Source organism: Neophocaena asiaeorientalis, unplaced genomic scaffold (genome assembly GCF_003031525.2).
Source record: "Neophocaena asiaeorientalis asiaeorientalis breed wild unplaced genomic scaffold, Neophocaena_asiaeorientalis_V1.1 scaffold417, whole genome shotgun sequence".
NCBI classification, from domain to species: Eukaryota; Metazoa; Chordata; class Mammalia; order Artiodactyla; family Phocoenidae; genus Neophocaena; species Neophocaena asiaeorientalis.
Window position 1 is genome coordinate 3621145 of NW_020175387.1, and position 18704 is coordinate 3639848.

General features: G+C 41.2%; 1 protein-coding gene across 1 annotated transcript in view; it reads left to right on the forward strand.

The window, feature by feature from the left end:
* Positions 1–1384: 1384 nt before the first annotated feature.
* The window catches only part of ZFHX4 (zinc finger homeobox 4), a 154955-nt gene continuing 137635 nt past the window's right edge, over positions 1385–18704 (forward strand). Inside the window, exons 1-2 of the mRNA XM_024765738.1 lie at positions 1385–3977; positions 4849–5351. Coding sequence (XP_024621506.1) covers positions 1385–3977; positions 4849–5351 — 3096 coding nt within the window. The remainder of the gene's footprint in view (positions 3978–4848; positions 5352–18704) is intronic.

Sequence of the window (18704 nt, forward strand, 5' to 3'; positions counted from 1 at the left end):
TTTGCTTTGAAGTTCTGAGTCCCTTCTGTTTGGAGATTTGAAAGAAGATGGGTTACCTGTTTCATAAAATCAAGATGGTGCCTGGGTCACAGATTGAAAACAAGCACTAAAGTTTGAGACCACTCAGCTCTCGTGTATAGTGGAATCATTCTGCAAATGGAGAGATCTGCAGGGACTCAGAGAAGCTTAAGCCCTAATTAAGCTGCTATTCCAGTAGCTGAGGTTTGCAGGTACACACACAAGTGGGCACACACATACATATTCACACACAGAAGGGGAACGCATTATTACCAACTTATGCCCAACTTTCCCCTGGTACCTTGCCATGCTACCAGAAACTGATATGGCTTTGCAGAGTGCATCTTATTCTCAACAAAGGGAGTTTATGGCCTAAGATGCTTGCCTGGAGAAAGCTAAAAAAAAAAAAAAAAGATTGAAGTATTTTCATCAGTAGTGCCTGGGTATGATTTGTTAAGCCAAAGGAGATGTTGATTGAGGCAGCGGTTGAGAGATGGGCAACTCACCAGGATTGATAACATCAAAATGGTATTTGGAATGGTGTTCATTACGTAGTGCAGTGGGAAAAAAAAAAAAAAAAAAGTGAATACGATTTGTCCCCTAGGATGATAGGACTGGTTGCAGTAAATATTAATTTCTGTTCTGGTGCCTATTGAGGTGACTGAAGTGTGGGGAAGAATTGTGATTGGTGCTTAATCAGAGCCAGCCAGATACCTGCTGAGAGCTTTTGCACAAGGAAGATTTGTAGTAAGCTGATTTACCGGCAAAATGAAAACCAGAGAAGAGTTTGGTTCATGCTGCCTGTGACTGTAATATTTCTCATTTTAAGGCTCCTTTATTGTTGGTCTCCCTCCCACGCGCATCCCCCCTTCTAGTCACTGCCTGATAAAGTAAAAGGTAAATTTAAAAAAATTACAAGTTATTTGTGTTGTCCTCTTGTTCCTGCTATCATCTATGAAAGCCATTTAGATTTCTATTAAAGGGGGTGTTAAAGCTTTTACGTATGTTCTCTCCGTTTTCAGAAAACAGGAATGAAAAAGAAATACGGCTTACTGATATGAATTTTAGATTTGTGATGAATGCTCATGGTGATTTCAAAAACACTTTGGATGTCTAGGCATGCCTGTGATAGCTATCTACATTATTTTGCTACATTTATACAAAGTCTGTCTGTGATAGATAGGTATGCTGGTTTTAAGTTTTTCCCCTCACCTTTTTAGATAGTATGAGTTTACAGCAGCTGTAAATTAGTGATGGGCTATTAGTGAGCTGTGTCGTTATTTAATAAAAATGGCTCCTCTCACCTTATTTTTTATCCAGGTCCCTGACAGGCTGGATGAAATGAGATCCCCATGTAGCAATTGCCATGGAAACCTGTGACTCCCCTCCTATCTCAAGGCAGGAAAATGGGCAGAGCACATCAAAGCTATGTGGAACGGCACAACTTGATAATGAGGTGCCAGAGAAAGTTGCAGGGATGGAGCCTGACAGGGAAAACAGCTCCACAGATGACAACCTGAAAACCGATGAGCGCAAAAGTGAAGTCTTGTTGGGTTTCAGCGTCGAGAATGCAGCTGCCACTCAGGTTACCTCAGCCAAGGAGATACCGTGCAACGAATGTGCTACTTCTTTTCCCAGTTTACAGAAATACATGGAACACCACTGCCCGAATGCCCGCCTTCCGGCCCTGAAGGATGACAACGAGAGCGAGATCAGCGAGTTAGAGGACAGTGACGTGGAAAATCTAACCGGGGAGATCGTTTACCAGCCTGATGGGTCAGCTTATATAATTGAGGACTCCAAAGAAAGTGGGCAGAATGCACAGACTGGGGCAAATAGCAAACTCTTTTCTACGGCGATGTTTCTGGACTCCCTGGCGTCGGCTGGAGAGAAGGGTGATCATTCTGCTTCTGCACCTCTGTCGTTCTACCCACAGATCATCAACACTTTTCATATCGCTTCATCCCTCGGGAAACCATTTACGGCCGATCAGGCTTTCCCAAATACCTCAGCACTAGCAGGAGTTGGTCCTGTGTTGCACAGTTTCCGTGTCTATGATCTCCGACACAAGAGAGAGAAAGACTATCTAACCAGTGATGGCTCAGCCAAAAACTCCTGTGTGTCCAAAGATGTCCCCAACAATGTGGACTTGTCCAAATTCGATGGTTGTGTTAGCGATGGGAAAAGGAAACCTGTTTTAATGTGTTTCTTGTGCAAGTTGTCTTTCGGTTATATCAGGTCATTCGTAACCCATGCTGTGCATGATCATCGGATGACCCTTAACGAGGAGGAACAGAAGCTCCTCGGTAACAAATGCGTCTCCGCCATAATACAGGGGATCGGCAAAGACAAAGAACCTCTTATAAGCTTTCTGGAACCAAAAAAATCCACTTCTGTTTATCCCCATTTTTCTACTACAAACCTCATAGGACCCGACCCAACCTTCCGCGGTTTATGGAGCGCTTTTCATGTTGAAAATGGTGACTCTTTGCCGGCTGACTTTGCCTTCTTGAAGGGGAGCGCGAACACCCCCGGCTCAGCAGAGCAGCCGCTGGGGATCACCCAAATGCCAAAGGCTGAAGTCACTCTGGGGGGGCTGTCTAGTTTAGTAGTGAACACCCCGATTACCTCCGTCTCCCTCAGCCACTCATCGTCTGAGTCTAGCAAGACGTCAGAGAGCAAAGACCAAGAGAACAACAACTGTGAAAGGCCAAAAGAGAGCAACACTTTGCACCCTAACGGGGGGTGCCCAGTCAAGAGCGAGCCCACCGAGGCGGGAGATGAGGACGAAGAGGATGCGTACTCCAATGAACTTGACGACGAGGAAGCATTAGGTGAACTCACCGATAGTATTGGTAACAAAGATTTCCCTCTCTTAAACCAAAGCATTTCTCCTTTATCATCCAGTGTGCTAAAATTCATTGAAAAGGGCCCCTCGTCCTCCTCGGCCACTGTTTCTGACGACCCAGAAAAGAAAAAGCAGGCCTCCGCCGTCAGGGCCGGGGGCGGTGTCGCCACCGGCTACGGCATCAGTGGCAAGGACTTGGCGGAAGCGAGTGCCAGCCAAGACGGTGCCACGGCTGCTCACGCAAGTGAGACGGCCCGGGGGGACGAAGACGGCGCAGCCGCTCTGCACCAGCACGGCTTCACCCCGAGCGCCCCCAGCACCCCGGGGCCCGGCGGCGACGGCTCACCGGGCAGTGGCATCGAGTGTCCTAAGTGCGACACGGTTTTGGGGTCCTCGAGGTCTCTTGGGGGTCATATGACTATGATGCACTCAAGGAACTCATGCAAAACCCTCAAATGTCCCAAATGTAACTGGCACTACAAGTATCAGCAGACCCTGGAGGCCCACATGAAGGAGAAACACCCCGAGCCGGGCGGCTCCTGTGTTTATTGCAAGACTGGACAGCCTCACCCCAGGCTCGCCCGGGGCGAGAGTTACACGTGTGGCTATAAACCCTTCCGCTGTGAGGTTTGTAACTACTCTACCACTACCAAAGGCAACCTCAGTATTCATATGCAGTCGGACAAGCACCTGAACAACGTGCAGAATCTCCAAAACGGCAACGGCGAGCAGGTGTTCGGCCACTCGGCCCCGACCTCCAACCCTAGCCTCGGTGGCTGCGGGACCCCCTCTCCGTCCAAACCCAAGCAGAAACCCACCTGGCGCTGCGAGGTGTGCGATTACGAAACCAACGTGGCCCGGAACCTGCGGATTCACATGACCAGTGAAAAGCACATGCACAACATGATGCTCCTGCAGCAGAACATGAAGCAGATCCAGCATAACCTGCACCTGGGCCTCGCCCCGGCCGAGGCGGAGCTGTATCAGTACTACCTAGCCCAGAACATAGGCCTGACCGGGATGAAGCTGGAAAACCCCGGCGACCCGCAGCTGATGATCAATCCCTTCCAGCTGGACCCGGCGACAGCGGCCGCCCTGGCACCGGGACTTGGTCAGTATTTACTGCTTTTCCGCACTGCTGTTAGTTTCTCATCACATTTTCATTTGGCGTGATGCCCCCAGATAAAGTGGTGAGCGCCGACAAATGGGGGACAGTTTACTAGAAGGGACTTTCTCTTTAAGCTGGATAATCCACCCATTTGTGCTTCGCCTCAAACCTGAATTCACTTCAGAGAGGCAGGAGTTAAGGGAGCAAGGACAGCAGAAGAGGAGTTGGCAAACTTTGCTTTCCTGTAACAGGTTGACGAACAAATATTAATTGTCATTAATTGCCTGTCATCGTTAGCGATACCTTACTAGGTTTATAGCTTCGATTTCGGCAATTGTGCACTCAAATATCAAACCTGAGCTCCCGAAGGGGATGCCATTATTTTTCGTGAAAATTTTTTGAAGAATAGTTTAAGGTCTGTGATTGAAGATAATTAAACGAACAGTAATACCGTTACCTTACCCCAGATATTTGGCGGTAGATTGCAAGGCACGCATACAGTATTAGCCAAATCTCATCACGCTTTTAGACGAATTGCGAAATAACAATTAGTGCTCATGTAAGTTTATCTAGGTGCTTAAATTGCAAGCACGTGACTGTGTTGTTATGGTATTGATCAACTTTCCTGCCCTCGAAAATACAAATTTCAGAATGACATCATGCCCAGTAGGAGTAATTAAAGCTATCTGATGAGGGAATTTAGAAGTTGAAAGGGATGATTGTAATTGATCCTGATTCAATCCTATTATAGCTTTTTATAGTTTAAGCTCTAGAGAAAGCACATTCCTTGTCAAGACTTTATTTTACAGATTCCTTTGTGTGCGCTGTGTTTTCCAGTCTCTATTTTTCCTCTTAATTTTTTTTTTTCCTGTAGTAAATAATGAGCTGCCACCTGAAATCCGGCTTGCCAGTGGTCAGCTAATGGGTGATGACCTGTCCCTCCTTACTGCAGGAGAGCTGTCACCTTATATCAGTGACCCAGCGCTGAAGCTATTCCAGTGTGCTGTTTGCAACAAATTCACCTCTGACAGCCTGGAGGCCCTAAGCGTGCATGTGAGCAGTGAGCGCTCCCTCCCAGAAGAGGAATGGAGGGCTGTAATTGGAGATATCTACCAGTGCAAGCTCTGTAACTACAACACTCAGCTCAAAGCCAACTTCCAGCTCCACTGCAAGACTGATAAACATATGCAGAAATATCAACTGGTGGCTCACATTAAAGAAGGGGGCAAAAGCAATGAGTGGAGGCTGAAGTGCATTGCCATTGGCAACCCTGTTCACCTAAAATGTAACGCCTGTGACTACTACACCAACAGCGTGGATAAATTACGCTTGCATACCACCAATCACAGGCACGAGGCAGCCCTGAAGCTCTACAAGGTAAGCAGTGTCATCCATTTCTGTTGGCGCAGAGTAGAGGAGGGAATTAACTGTTTTGGAGCTTGGACCACAAATCTGCAAGTTAAGGAAAAAAGAGAGGAAAAAAATATATAGAGAAGGGCAAGAGCCACAGTTTCTGCTTCACATTGTTAAATGCAGAGCCTGTTGAAGTAGATGGAATCGGAAAATATATTTAAAGGATTTGCCATATGTCCCTTTTACACGTATCTCCATGGGACTGATCACTCCACTGGTTGCCCTGAAATAAAATCACTTTTCTGAGTGTTTCCATATATAAAATAATACTCTTAAACCTCTTTTATTGATTGATCAAAAACAACATAGCAACCCTCTTAGCTAAGTATTAATGGCTTCAGGGAGCAGAGGACAAAAGTAGCGTTGCCCTGTGAGTGCATCATCTTTTGTTTGGTGACAAACAAGGATGATCCAAACACAATGTGTGGTCTTTGGGGTTTTCTTTTCCCTGCAAGCTCCTGGTGGTATTGAGTAAAAACACGCGCTCCCTTAGCATCAGTTGTCAGTCTCCTACTTAACTCTGTTGTTATTTTGCATGACTTTTCCCAGCTAGTAAAGTTTTCAACCCTCTCAGTGGGTGTGGCTCAGGTAAAAATGTTCATTGAATGGCAACTAGACTTTTAATATTACAGGGGAAAAAATATATATACAGATGTAATGAACACACGCAAGCGATGAACATCATTTGTTACATACCTTGTCTTGACTTTTTCTGAACCCTAATTACTGGTTAATTTATTTTCTGCAGTTTGTTTACTGGAATGGCTGGATTGTCTTGGTTCATGTACAAATGTAACAGATTCATTTCTATGATGAATAACTTGGTAACTTCTAAAAACATCTTTTGTCCAGAGGATATTAAAATTCAGAAAATAGGGGCTTCCCTGGTGGCGCAGTGGTTGAGAGTCCGCCTGCTGATGCAGGGGACACGGGTTCGCGCCCCGGTCAGGGAAGTTCCCACATGCCATGGAGTGGCTGGGCCCGTGAGCCATGGCCGCCAAGCCTGCGCGTTCGGAGCCTGTGCTCCGCAACGGGAGAGGCCACAGCAGTGAGAGGCCCGTGTACCACACACACAAAAAAAATCAGAAAATATTGCAAACCATTAGTCATCGTAACAAGCTCTAAATATGATTACAGAATCCATTTTGCAAGTGTTATCTATTGATTTATACTAGAAATCAGTGATAACTATACTATCAGGAGGCAACCAGTGATTATAATACCTATGGCTCTTCTAACGCTCTTTCGAACTATAAACAGACCATAAAAAGAGCAGATTGTGGCTATCTCGAGCAGGGACAAGAATTATTTATTTGGGTTGGCCTGCCACTATTTGGGCTGTTTCTTGAAGTTCAAATCCTGGATTGATGTACTGAGCGTGAAAACCTAAAGTCGTGGTGTGAGAATTTGTAACGTTGTTCCTGTAATATCGGCTCTCTGTGGATCAATAATGAAAGCATTAGATTTGGGTTATACAGTTTGAGGGGAGTACAGGCCCTGACGTAAGATGGAAAGCTTCTAAGTTGATGGTATTGCAAATGTAATATAATGGATTAATTGTATTATAATTCATAGCTTTTACAGCAACAGTTGACAGCCATTCAGTTGTCAACTTTTCTTCTGCTGATACCCGAACTATTAAAACTTTTAGAACACCTAGGAGAAAAAAAATAAACATTAAGTTTGTATAAATAATAGATCTCGACCCTGGGAGCTATGTAGAATATTCATGAACTGTGTTTGTATTCACACAGCCCCTCTAACACTTTAAATTAACATGTTGTGAATAGAAGATATAAATGTACAAAATTTTCTGTTTTATTAATATCATGTGGGAAGCTAAAGAAAGGTAGAGCGTTCCTGTTTATTTTCTCAGGAAAGGTTATTTAATCTAATTGACGATTATTTACACGTGTGTATGTGTGTATTAAGTTTATCCATTCATTCCATGAGTATGGATTGACTACCCTCACTGTCTATAGAGCAGTTTGCTAGGTGTCAGGGTTACCCTTGAAGTTCCTTTTCAGAGAGAGTTGGATGTTGTCTTTGAAAGTGTAACAACCAGATGAGACTGAACTTGCTTATAGAGAGGGCCTTAAAGCAGAGAGAGCTTTAGATCCCAGAACCAAAGGCTCTATGTACTCTTACCTTAAAAATGTTATGTCATATATAAATTGACTTTTCCCCCATCTTCTTTATTTGCTTATCTCTTAAATACCCAAGTGTCCTTGCGGTGTGGTGTCTAAAAATGGTCAAAAAACAAATAAAAACACACTTTGAACAAGCTTACCTTGAATTAAAGGAAGATGGAAGAGATAAATATTGGAGCCATTGAAACTTGGTATTGGGCAAATGAACTATATTATTTTGCATTAGCCTTCAAGGAGCATTCATTCTTTCTAGAAGTCACTAGAAAAGTTCCTCCGGAGTAGCAATGTGTTGAGGATGCTGTTTCTAAACTGATTTACAGGAACTGAGTGAGTCAGATCCAGAGGATTTTCAAGTGCAGTAATGAGGATATTAGCAAGCTTGGTCGGCTTGTGTCGGCAAAATAAAATTGCTCCATAAGTAACATTAATTGCTTTTAAATGAGACCCTAACAAATTGGCCTAGGCCTGGAAAAAAATGATGGTTTGTAATATGGCGAAAATATTAAAATTGGACTTAAAATGGTGTCTGAGCTAATGACTAGATAATAATCACCTATATAAAATTCATTTTCATTAGGAGTTTAATTTACATCATTTTGCATCGTGAATTATTCAGACTTCAAGGGAAAGTGACAAGTAGCAGTTAAAAGACAAATACGGAGCTGGGAGTAAACAGCTCTTCTCCTCATTGACAGCATATTGATTCATAACACTCCAAATGTGGGGATCTGTCAGGGCAATTTGAATAGGCCACTTACCACTTGCATGGTCAGCCTGAAGCAGTATTACCTCAAAGATGTGTGTGTCCTTATTCCAGTTTAAGGAGGTTAAAGGTTAAAGGTTAAGGGGTAGCTTAAAAGCATCATCTGCCTAGCTGCTTAACTTTAACCTGATCAATTTAATGAAAATCTGTTTTACAGATGTTGTTTTAATGTATTTGGCAGGATTTAGGCAGCTTTAACATTAGACGTATGCTAGTAAAAATTATTTCTTTATTTGACCAGAACAACACCTTTCCTTTCATGTTTAAGGTAGAAGGCTTGTGGGTTACGGTATTTTGGCAAAGAACCCAGGGGCAGAATGTGTTGATGATTTTTCCATGTGGACTCAGAAAAAGAATACCTTTATGTCTATTGCTAGCGATGACTGCAAAAACAAACAAAGCTGTGTTCATTTTCTGGCAGTATTCTTTACCTTAGGATTTTTTTTTTTTTAAGGAATTTTGTTATTGTTAAGAAAAGCTTACTCCTTTCTTCAGGCAAACTTCTCTGAAGCAGTAAGCACTATTAAATTTTGATACTCTTTTCCTCTGGAAATTTTAAAGATGAAGCAAAATTGGGCTAGGAAATTCAAACGATAAAATGAAACTGCTGGGCTTCCCTGGTGGCGCAGTGGTTGAGAGTCCGCCTGCCGATGCAGGGGGCGTGGGCTCGTGCCCCAGTCCGGGAAGATCCCACATGCCGCGGAGCGGCTGGACCCGTGAGCCATGGCCGCTGAGCCTGCGCGTCCGGAGCCTGTGCTCCGCAACGGGAGAAGTCACAGCAGTGAGAGGCCCGCGTACCGCAGAAGAGTTAAAAAAAAAAAAAAAAAGAAACCGCAGATTGACCTTAATCTTCCCTTTTAATGTCTATAAAGTGAGGTTAATAAATACTGAATGCATAGATGGCTACAATCAGTGTTGCAAGGTAAAATGTGTGTGTGTGCATCTGTATATATGTATATAATGCCAACACAGTGTTCTCAGCTAAGCACTTTATTAGATTTGATTATGTTTTCCCAATTTCAAGCCTCTGCATCCTTTACAAATTTCTGTCGATTGATATTCACATAATGAATCATCAATAAATATTTGTAAGATGAATAATGGACTAATGCATGAACTGAGACATACTAAAGAAACTCCTTTACTTCCAACCCTCATTAAAAAAAGAATGCACTGCAATTTGCTCTACCCCTTAAATGATCTCAATCCTTTTCTAAAGTGTCCAGTAAAAAGATTCAATGAAAACCACTTAGCACTACATGTTCCAACTGAGAAAGAACAAATAAGACTTTGGTAATATTTCAGATTTACAGTTTACCTTATTCTTGCCTTAGAATGACCGAGACTTTTCTGGCCAGCTGATTGGTCGACCAGCATCCTGTGCAGGGCATGCAAATACACTTGCCACACCTGTGCTTTAGCTGCTTTGATGATATTATATTGTATTTTTAAGTGAGGTGTTCACAGCTTCGCTGGTTCAAAGTCAAAAGCTTAATTATACTAGTTTTTTTTTTTTTTTCTTCCTGCATCTGCTAGTTGTGAAGGAGAATCATCTGTCTGAATTCCATAATGCTGTTTTCATATTTGGATTTCAAATTGGCTGAGGGCAGTGAAAGAATCTCTTGTCTCCATGGTGAGCAAAGGACGACACGTGGGATTTAGTCCTAGGTAACTTTTAGTGTAACATTCCCCCAAGGAATATTTTTGGAGTTTTCTCATTATCCATGTTATGGATGAAAGAATCCGGGTTAAGAACTAAAATCAAGGTGCCGGGGAGGGTCACAGAAGAGAATGCAAAAACCACGCTGGGCAAAGTATGTGGCAAGGAAATAAAAAATGGAATAATTAGCTTCACCTGCCTTTTTTTCTTTTTCCTTTTTTTTTAACTGGTAGGAAATAATAACCCAATCAGTTTGGAATTAATAAAGAATTACAAGCATTTTCATTTCAATAGGCCTGAGCCCAACTTTGCAATTTAAAATCAAATATACCCGATATGTACCATCTCAATTATTGAACTGTCATTGTCCCAGTGCGATGGTAAAAGAGGTTAGGAGATTGCGTGGTACCCATATGCATAAAAGTCATTGTGCAAAAGGAAATTGGAATATGTGTGTGTATCTAAAAAAACAAAACAGGTTTTTCTTAATCTTATTCTAGTCATTTGTTTAGATGAAGAAAGCTGTTTTCAGAGATAAACAAAAGTTCTTCTTTTCTGTTGCTAAACATTAACGTGAAGATGGAAAATTTTGCACTTTTTGTGTTAGTTTCAGATTTCTGTTCCTTTCAAGGTTGAAATGCAGTGTGAAATTTAATTTCAGTTGTAGGATTTATTTTTTAAAAAAGTGATCACAACTCAAATTATTCTGTTGTATTCTCATATAAAAAGACAAGGCAGAGGTTGAGAAAACAAGTTTCTGTAGTAGAAAAATACATGCTTGCCTAATATTTATAACTAATAAATATACAGATCAAATAGAAGTCAGCTGGTTAGCTAATAGCAACTAATAAATCACTAGTGTTTTCAGATCACAATGTAATTGGCCAGCCCTACTACTATGTCTACTTCTGTTTTTAAGCTTGACATTTACTGAAGCACAGCCATGTGTTGGAACACGGCTACTCCAGCACAAATATGGGCATTCTCACTGCATTCACATGGCGAGAAATATATACTACACTAGGAGCTGAGAACCCTGTTTGTATTCCACTAGGAAGAAATGACCAAAAATGTCTGTCTATCCAGATACATAATAGATAGATAGATACACATATATATAGATATATATTGATACATACCAATCCCTAGAAGGACTACTTTAGACCAGGTATTAACAACTTATTACATCCATGTCAGGATAGATAAAATGATTTTTAATGTGTGAAATTGTTAACAAACCCAGACAAAATTTAAAGAAAGCAAAGCGTGTCATTGGAATCCTCCTATTTTATTTCTGACACGTCTTTCTTTAACTAGTGCTACCATCTCCCCACACATCAGGCACATGCCGTTATTCTCTTCTCTCTTTTGCTCAAATCCTTACTGTTTTCTCGTCTAGAACTTCTCTTCATGGAAGTACTCCGTGTTGTGAGATTACCCATCTAATTCCCCAAAGAAAATGAGCATTCCTTTCATTAAGGAGGAAAGAAGCCTTTTTCATAAAAGCAGAGTAGTGCATCCAAAGGTGTAAATGACTTTCAGATCTTTCCCAAGGTGCATTTGGTTTTAAAGGAACCGCTTGACCTGGATGAATTTCTAATGTGTGAGGGGGGACGGTGGTTACATCAGGGATGGGGTTGTGATGGGGCAGTGCCCCACCCTAAGAGCTTCTTGCATTTCCCTTCTTCCGGATACACACACGCACACACACACACCCCACACACACGTCACACCCAACCCTCCACTTCAGAGAAGCAGTAAAAACTCTGGCACTACCATTCATTTCACTCCAGGACCATGTCAACTCAGACTTTGGGATTTATGTTACTGTTTTTGTATAACTTGTGCTCATTCTGTCTCATGTGAAGTGTAGGTATGGTTTAACCCAAATTAATAAGTCCCTATGTGTCCCCCAACCTGAGGTCATTTAAGGAATGCAGACAAAGGTGTTATATCTCGTAATGAACGTGCTCTCCCTGTCTGTTTCTTTGGCTTCCACGTAAACATCCCTGTCAGTGGAGCTCGTTTAAAATCGCTGAAATGTTCAGATGGGTCCTAGGATGGCACGCGGTAAGGCGGCCAGAGTCATATGTTAAGCAGGCCTCGCGCTGCCGAAAGGGTCTTGGCCCGGCGGGGGTTGTGGGGGGGAGGAGCTGGCATGTGCATAATGACCACGGTTCTGCTTCCAGAACATCTGGCCGGCCTGCGTTCTACTGGAAATGCTTTACCAAGTTCGCTTGGAGTCTGATCCTCTGCTTAGGCTGAGTTCAATTAGACGTGGAGATTTGTTCATTATTCAGATAATTCAGGCCTTCAAAGGCACTTTTTCCCCCCAAATTATCAGTGTATTGCGGGAGAGCTTATGATGATATGATTATTCAAAAGAGGAACAACGATGGAGGCACAGCCCCCAAGAACCCATTAGGAAGATTCTGTAACCTAGGAGGAGCATGGTGATTGACGTTCTGTTTGCAGAATGCCCAAATGATTTCCCAAGTTCTACTTCTAATAAATACAGAAACATTCATTAAGCACTTCCTCTGGGCCAGGTTTTTTAATGTCTCTGTTTATGGAGGTTGTGTCCCATTAATGAGGAAGGACACAAACCATCTTCTCTAAGGTGATGCTTCCTAACTCACTCTGTTCTTCCAATGCGGCAGGGACATTAATCAAATTAAGGGTTGAATCCATATACTAGCCCTTGAAAGCTTCCATGCTTTTTTTCAACAATGGTTGGTCAAAAGGCTGAGTGTGACTCCTTTCTTGGGTCATCAGTAGATGTAGAACAATGTCACTTGTATATCTTGGCTGACTCATTGCTCTCTTGCAGTGTACAACTTTGTTAGTCAGTTTCAGACAAAGGTTATGGTGGGAATTACAGAGCAGGATAGAGCTTTTCTATTTCTTGGAACATTTATGTTGTTCTTTAAACATGAGGATGGTGCCACTGATGCATTGCCTAGAAAATGAAGAAGAGAACCACTTACTAAAGGATGCAAAATGGGGCTTCCCTGGTTTCGCAGTGGTTGAGAGTCCGCCTGCCGATGCAGGGGACGCAGGTTCGTGCCCCGGTCTGGGAAGATCCCACATGCCGTGGAGTGGCTGGGCCCGTGAGCCATGGCCGCTGAGCCTGTGCCTCCGGAGCCTGTGCTCCGCAACGGGAGAGGCCACAACAGTGAGAGGCCCGTGTACCACAAAAAAAAAAAAAAAAAAAAAGAATGCAAAATGTGTCAGATTATAACTTCAGTCAATTCCCTTGTAGAACCAGGATGCTACTTTAGTTTGAGTCTTGGAAGATCTTTCTAACTTCAGTCTGCAGTACTGTCGAGAATTCTGCTTAAAGGTAAATTATTGTAATGACAGTTCTGTATTATCACAAATAACACTTACATGTGGCGACATTTCATTTCACTCAGTTTTATAATATTTTATTAACACTCTAGGTTTCCTAAAGGAAAAGTACTTTTGCAGCTTTGACTATAATACGTACATATATTAAATATGTATATGTAAATATAAATGTGTATTGAGACCATATTCTCAATACTTTATTGATACAGATTTTCCTAAATACTTTCTTTCATTGGAAATATTAGGAAGCATAGAATATACACTTCTCTCTCCTTGTTGCTTAAGGGATAAATGTTAGGGTTATATTTTCTGATTACTCAATTTTTAGGGAGTAGTGTGGAGGACGGTTAGGGTTGAAGAATTCTTTGTCCCTGGATATCTGCTGATAAAAATTAGTGGAATGCAGTGCTGAGGATGGAAAGAAATGAGCTATTGATAAGTCCAACTGTATTGCTTAATTCGAATTTGGGAGGAAAGCTTTAAAAGTTTCACATACTGATTTTCAGTCCATGATTATGTGTCTTGTGTCGAGAAGAGCCTCATTTATAGCTAGAGTTGGTAATTGACTGTCTCTGTATGATTTACAAGCTATTGGAAAGAATCTCACCAAAAATATCCCTTCTTCTGATGCCAGTCTGTTGTCAGTGACACTGTATTGATACTTGACTTATCCATTTATCAATGGCACAACTTTTTGAACAACAATCGCAAGTTAAAGCATTTTATGTGCATTATCTCATTTACTTTTCCCAACAGTTATAAGTTGTTTTTCCCATTAAGACATATGAGGAAACTGAGATTCAGAGCAAAACTCCTTGTTCAAGTCCTCACAGATAGTAAGAGCACGTGCTGGGGTTCTCACTCTGGTCTCTTTTCAACCCAAGCCTTCACCTACAGTATAAAGCTTTGCTAATGAAAACATTTTGTTGTAATACTTGAGAACAGGAAGAACAGGGAGTGCAAAAGGAGGAGAAGGGCTGGGGCCCTCAGAGACAAATGACCGTTTTGTCCAGGGTTAGTTATTTTGGAGCCCACCTTTATTCCTTCAAGTTACAGATTCCCTTAAAGACACTGCAGATGCAATGTAACGTAAGAGCTGGCTGGTAGGGTTTGCACCCACGATTGCAGTCAACTGGCGTGATGAACTTACACCTCTTGCGGGCATCTTCAAGCCTGAAGGAGAGACTGCTGGTTCAAACTGTTACCTGACTCTTTCCTATCACAACAGAATTCTTTCCCTTTAAAGAAACTTTCCTTTTGCTGGCATTTTGGGGTGTTTGGTATATTAAATAGTAAAGGACTCATAGAATATTTATCACTTCGAGTGCCTGAGCTCTCAGTGTTTGCAAGTTAAGCACCTTTGGAAGCTGCCTTAATTCATTCAGGTCACCAGGGTACTTCAGCAGTAATGTACTAAATGGTACCCTGCTGACCTGAAAGATGGAATGTGCCTCCCTAAGCATTTAACTTCCTACATAGCAACAAGTAAAGCACAGTCTGCTCTCTGCCCAGGACCTGAGTCTCCTCTTCCCTCTTCCTGACATCCTTATAACTACTGGAGAAAGTCCTATTCATTTGCTACGTAACCAGCATTTTTAAAAACTTATCTTGTTTTGAATTATTATTATTTTATTTTTTTTGCGGTACGCGGGCCTCTCATTGCTGTGGCCTCTCCCGTTGCGGAGCACAGGCTCCGGACGCGCAGGCTCAGCAGCCATGGCTCACGGGCCCAGCCGCTCCGCGGCATGTGGGATCCTCCCGGACCGAGGCACAAACCCACGTCCCCTGCATCGGCAGGCAGACTCTCAACCACTGCGCCATCAGGGAAGCCCTATTATTTTTTTAACTTGTATCTTTTACTTCTTATTTCGATTCATTTTGTACCAAGCTTCCAGGAATTTTCTCTCCACCATAGATAGGTTTCTAATGCACTCCCTTCCTCTCTCTCCTCCTCGAAATTTTGCTAATGATTCCAAGCAACCGGCCCACATCATTTTAGAACTATTGACATGGACTTCCCTTAGAGATGCTTGAGGAAAGCTTGCCTTCCTGAATCTGGCTACCGATCCTGCAAAAAATTCTCAGTCATTGACACCAATGCAGTTGACCGTACTCATTAATGAAATATTCTTTTAATGGAAAGTAAGAATAGTCTTAGTTTTGAAGTGACCGAACTGTTAGCCGGAGAGAAGCTCCCAATACCAAAGCTGGTGTGTGTAAAGGATGCAAGGACATTTGGATAATTATGATGGGCAGTATCTTTTAAAGACTTTAAATATTTCTAACTATTTATTTGGTAGGCCTGAAAATAATACTAGCATATGTCCTTAGAGCCTGAAGTCATTCATTGTTCAGTTGTGGGAAATCAGGTAGCAAGTCTGATTGCCATCACCTCTGGAAGAGTGTCAGTTTACAAAGTATCTCCTTTAAACTCAACATATATTCAGCACTTACCAGTAGGTAACAGGGCAGGTGACACCAGACATGAGGGAAGGGGTGAATGATTCCCCAATTTACACCAAATAAATAGTGTCGTTTTTTAAAATAAGATTAGCATGCTAAAATGGAAAATATGTAAACAGCGGAATATACCTTTCAGAATTTATTTCATTTGGTGAATTGATATTACACAAACTTTGGAAGGGAGAAAACGCGCTCCTACTTACTATGAGATACTATCACCGCTTTTTAAACAGAGGCCCCTCAATGTCTTTTGAGAAAGAATTTGACTAAAAGCAAGTTGTGGTTTAATTTATTTGTTTTGGTTTATTATAATTTGTATTAGCAAATTAAGTAATTAAAAAAAGCCTATTTGGATGGAACCATCGTACCAAGTTTTTCCATCATGAGTATTTCCTGAGAAGATACTCCCCAGGCTCATAACCAAATTCCTTAAAAATAGATCCAAAGAGAATTCATAAATAACTTTTTTTTTACTCAGAGAAATAGAGTCTCTGGCTCTGTTAATTCCTTAAATAGTAGAAAAACTAAGATGGGTTTTATGAAGAATTCTTTACTTTTTAGAGTATTCATTCTTAACATGGCAATAGAATTACCATCCTTTAAGTCAGAAATGCAAAAATTTCCTATTGCTTAAGAGTGTCGATATTTACTTAGATGTATGTTTCAAAATAGACTCTCAGGTATAACATTTACTTATAAGTTCCTGTAGCATGTACTAGGTCATTTTATTTCTTCCTGTAGAACTGTGGCAACCCCTTTAAAAGTAATGGCTTCATAACTTTTTGGAAAAGAATTGATACAGAATTACATCGAAATTGATTTTTTTAAAGTCTGTGAACGTTTTTCTAAAAAATGAACCATTTAATTCTTTATCAGTGGGTATAGAAGAATGTGGATATATTCAGTTCTCATGTGTTTGGTGATTATAAAGTCAAAATGCCACTACTCCAGTGATGTTTTCAGCATGTATCCAAGGAGACCTACCTATACCTATTTTGCTCAAACCCTGAAACAAATTGCATGCTCACGCACGTGCGCGCATGTGTGTGTGTGTGTCTGTGTGTATGTGAGAGAGAGAAATGAGTGAGAATACAGTATACGAAGACTTATTTTAAAAAATTGTTGAAGATTATGAGTTGATCATTAACGCTTATTTATTTTGTTTTAAAGTAGAACTCAGAAATCTCTTCCTGCAAATTGTAAGTGTTCTCAGTCCCTAGAGGTAATAAACCTTTGATGATGTTGTGCAAGACTCGTCCACAAGCCCTGAAATCAGTTCTGTATGTACACATGACTAATCAAAGGTTCAGGGAACAGGTTATGATTTGGTAAAAGCGATAGGTGCTCCAGAAAGTAAATGGCCTTACCAACTGGGGGAGCACATTTAGCCTTTTTTCACCTTATAGAAGGCAGGTCCTAGTCCCACCATTGGAGCAGGTATCTTTTTACAAAGGCTTGAGCACTAAGTCTTTTGAAAAGTTCTCTTTTAAAGCAAGGAGTTTCTCAAATTAATATCTATCTAATTAGTACTCTACTCTTTTCTTTGCCTTAAAGTCACAACAGACACAAGACACTTAGACTCAAAAGTATCCCTGAAATTCAGGGAATTAGGTAATCAGAGCAAATATCTTCTTAAATTGATCAACTGTCAATGTCCATAGGGGAAAATGATGAAATAAGACAGCAATCTCAATAATTAAGCATGAAATTATTTAGGAAAATGTGAGTAAAAGTCTCAAGAAATCAGTTCTAAAATAGAAAAAGGAGGAACTAAAAGAACTAAAGTACAAAACCTACCATGTGGGCAGTGCAGCGAATGTTGAGGCCATTGTATTCTGGTTTCTTGCTGCATTTTTTTTTTTTTTTAATCTGCAACAGCTTTGTTGAGATATAATTCATGTACCACAAAATTCACCCATTTAAAGCATCTAATTAAACGTTTTTTAGAATAGTCACAGAATTATGCAATCATCACCACAATTGATTTCAGAACATTTTCAACACTCCAAAAAGAAATCCTGTGCCATTTACCCTCCCCCCCCCAATAATCCCAACCTCCCCTGTCCCGGCCCTAGGCAGCTACTAATTGCCTTCTGTCTATATAGACTTCTTATACTCAACATTTCATATAAATGGAATCATACTATGCATGGTCCTTTGTGACGGGCTTCTTCCACTGAGCATGTTTTCGAGATTCATCCATATTGTAGCATGAATCAGTACTTCATACCTTTTTATTATGGAATTTCCATTGCATGGATAAACTACATTTATTTATCCTCTCATCAGTTGATGGGCATTTGAGTTGTTTCCACTTTTGGGCTATGATGAATAATGGTGCTATGAACATTTGTGGATAGGTTTTTGTGTGGACATGTGTTTTCATTCTCTTAGGTTTATACCTAGAAGTGGAATTCCCAAAAGAGCAATCACTGACATTAACTGGACTCAGTACTGCTGGTCACTTCTTATTTATACCTGATCAGCTTCTATTCCCTTTCCCTTTAACAAATATTACACATGTTTATCACTCTTCTGATGCTCTTTATTCATCTTCTGCTCCATGGCCAACAAGTACAGTGAGAAAAATTTGAACATTTATTGAGCACTTACTAGGTGGCAGGTAATCTTCTAAGTTCTTTAAATATATGAACTCATTTCATTCTAACAGCAAACCTATTAAGTAGACATTATTATTATACCCATTTTGAAGGTGAAGAAACTAAGGCGATGAAAGCTTAATTAATTTATCAAAGGTCACATAGCTGGTAACAGTGCCAGCTGAGTCAGGATTTATACTTGGATTGACTGGTTCCAGCACCCACCGTCTTAAAGAGGACACTTTGTCCCAGTGAAGATACATTGAGAAAGATGCCTGGAAAGGAAGGCCTTATTTGTGGCATGTAAGAGTATAACTGTAATAGCTGATC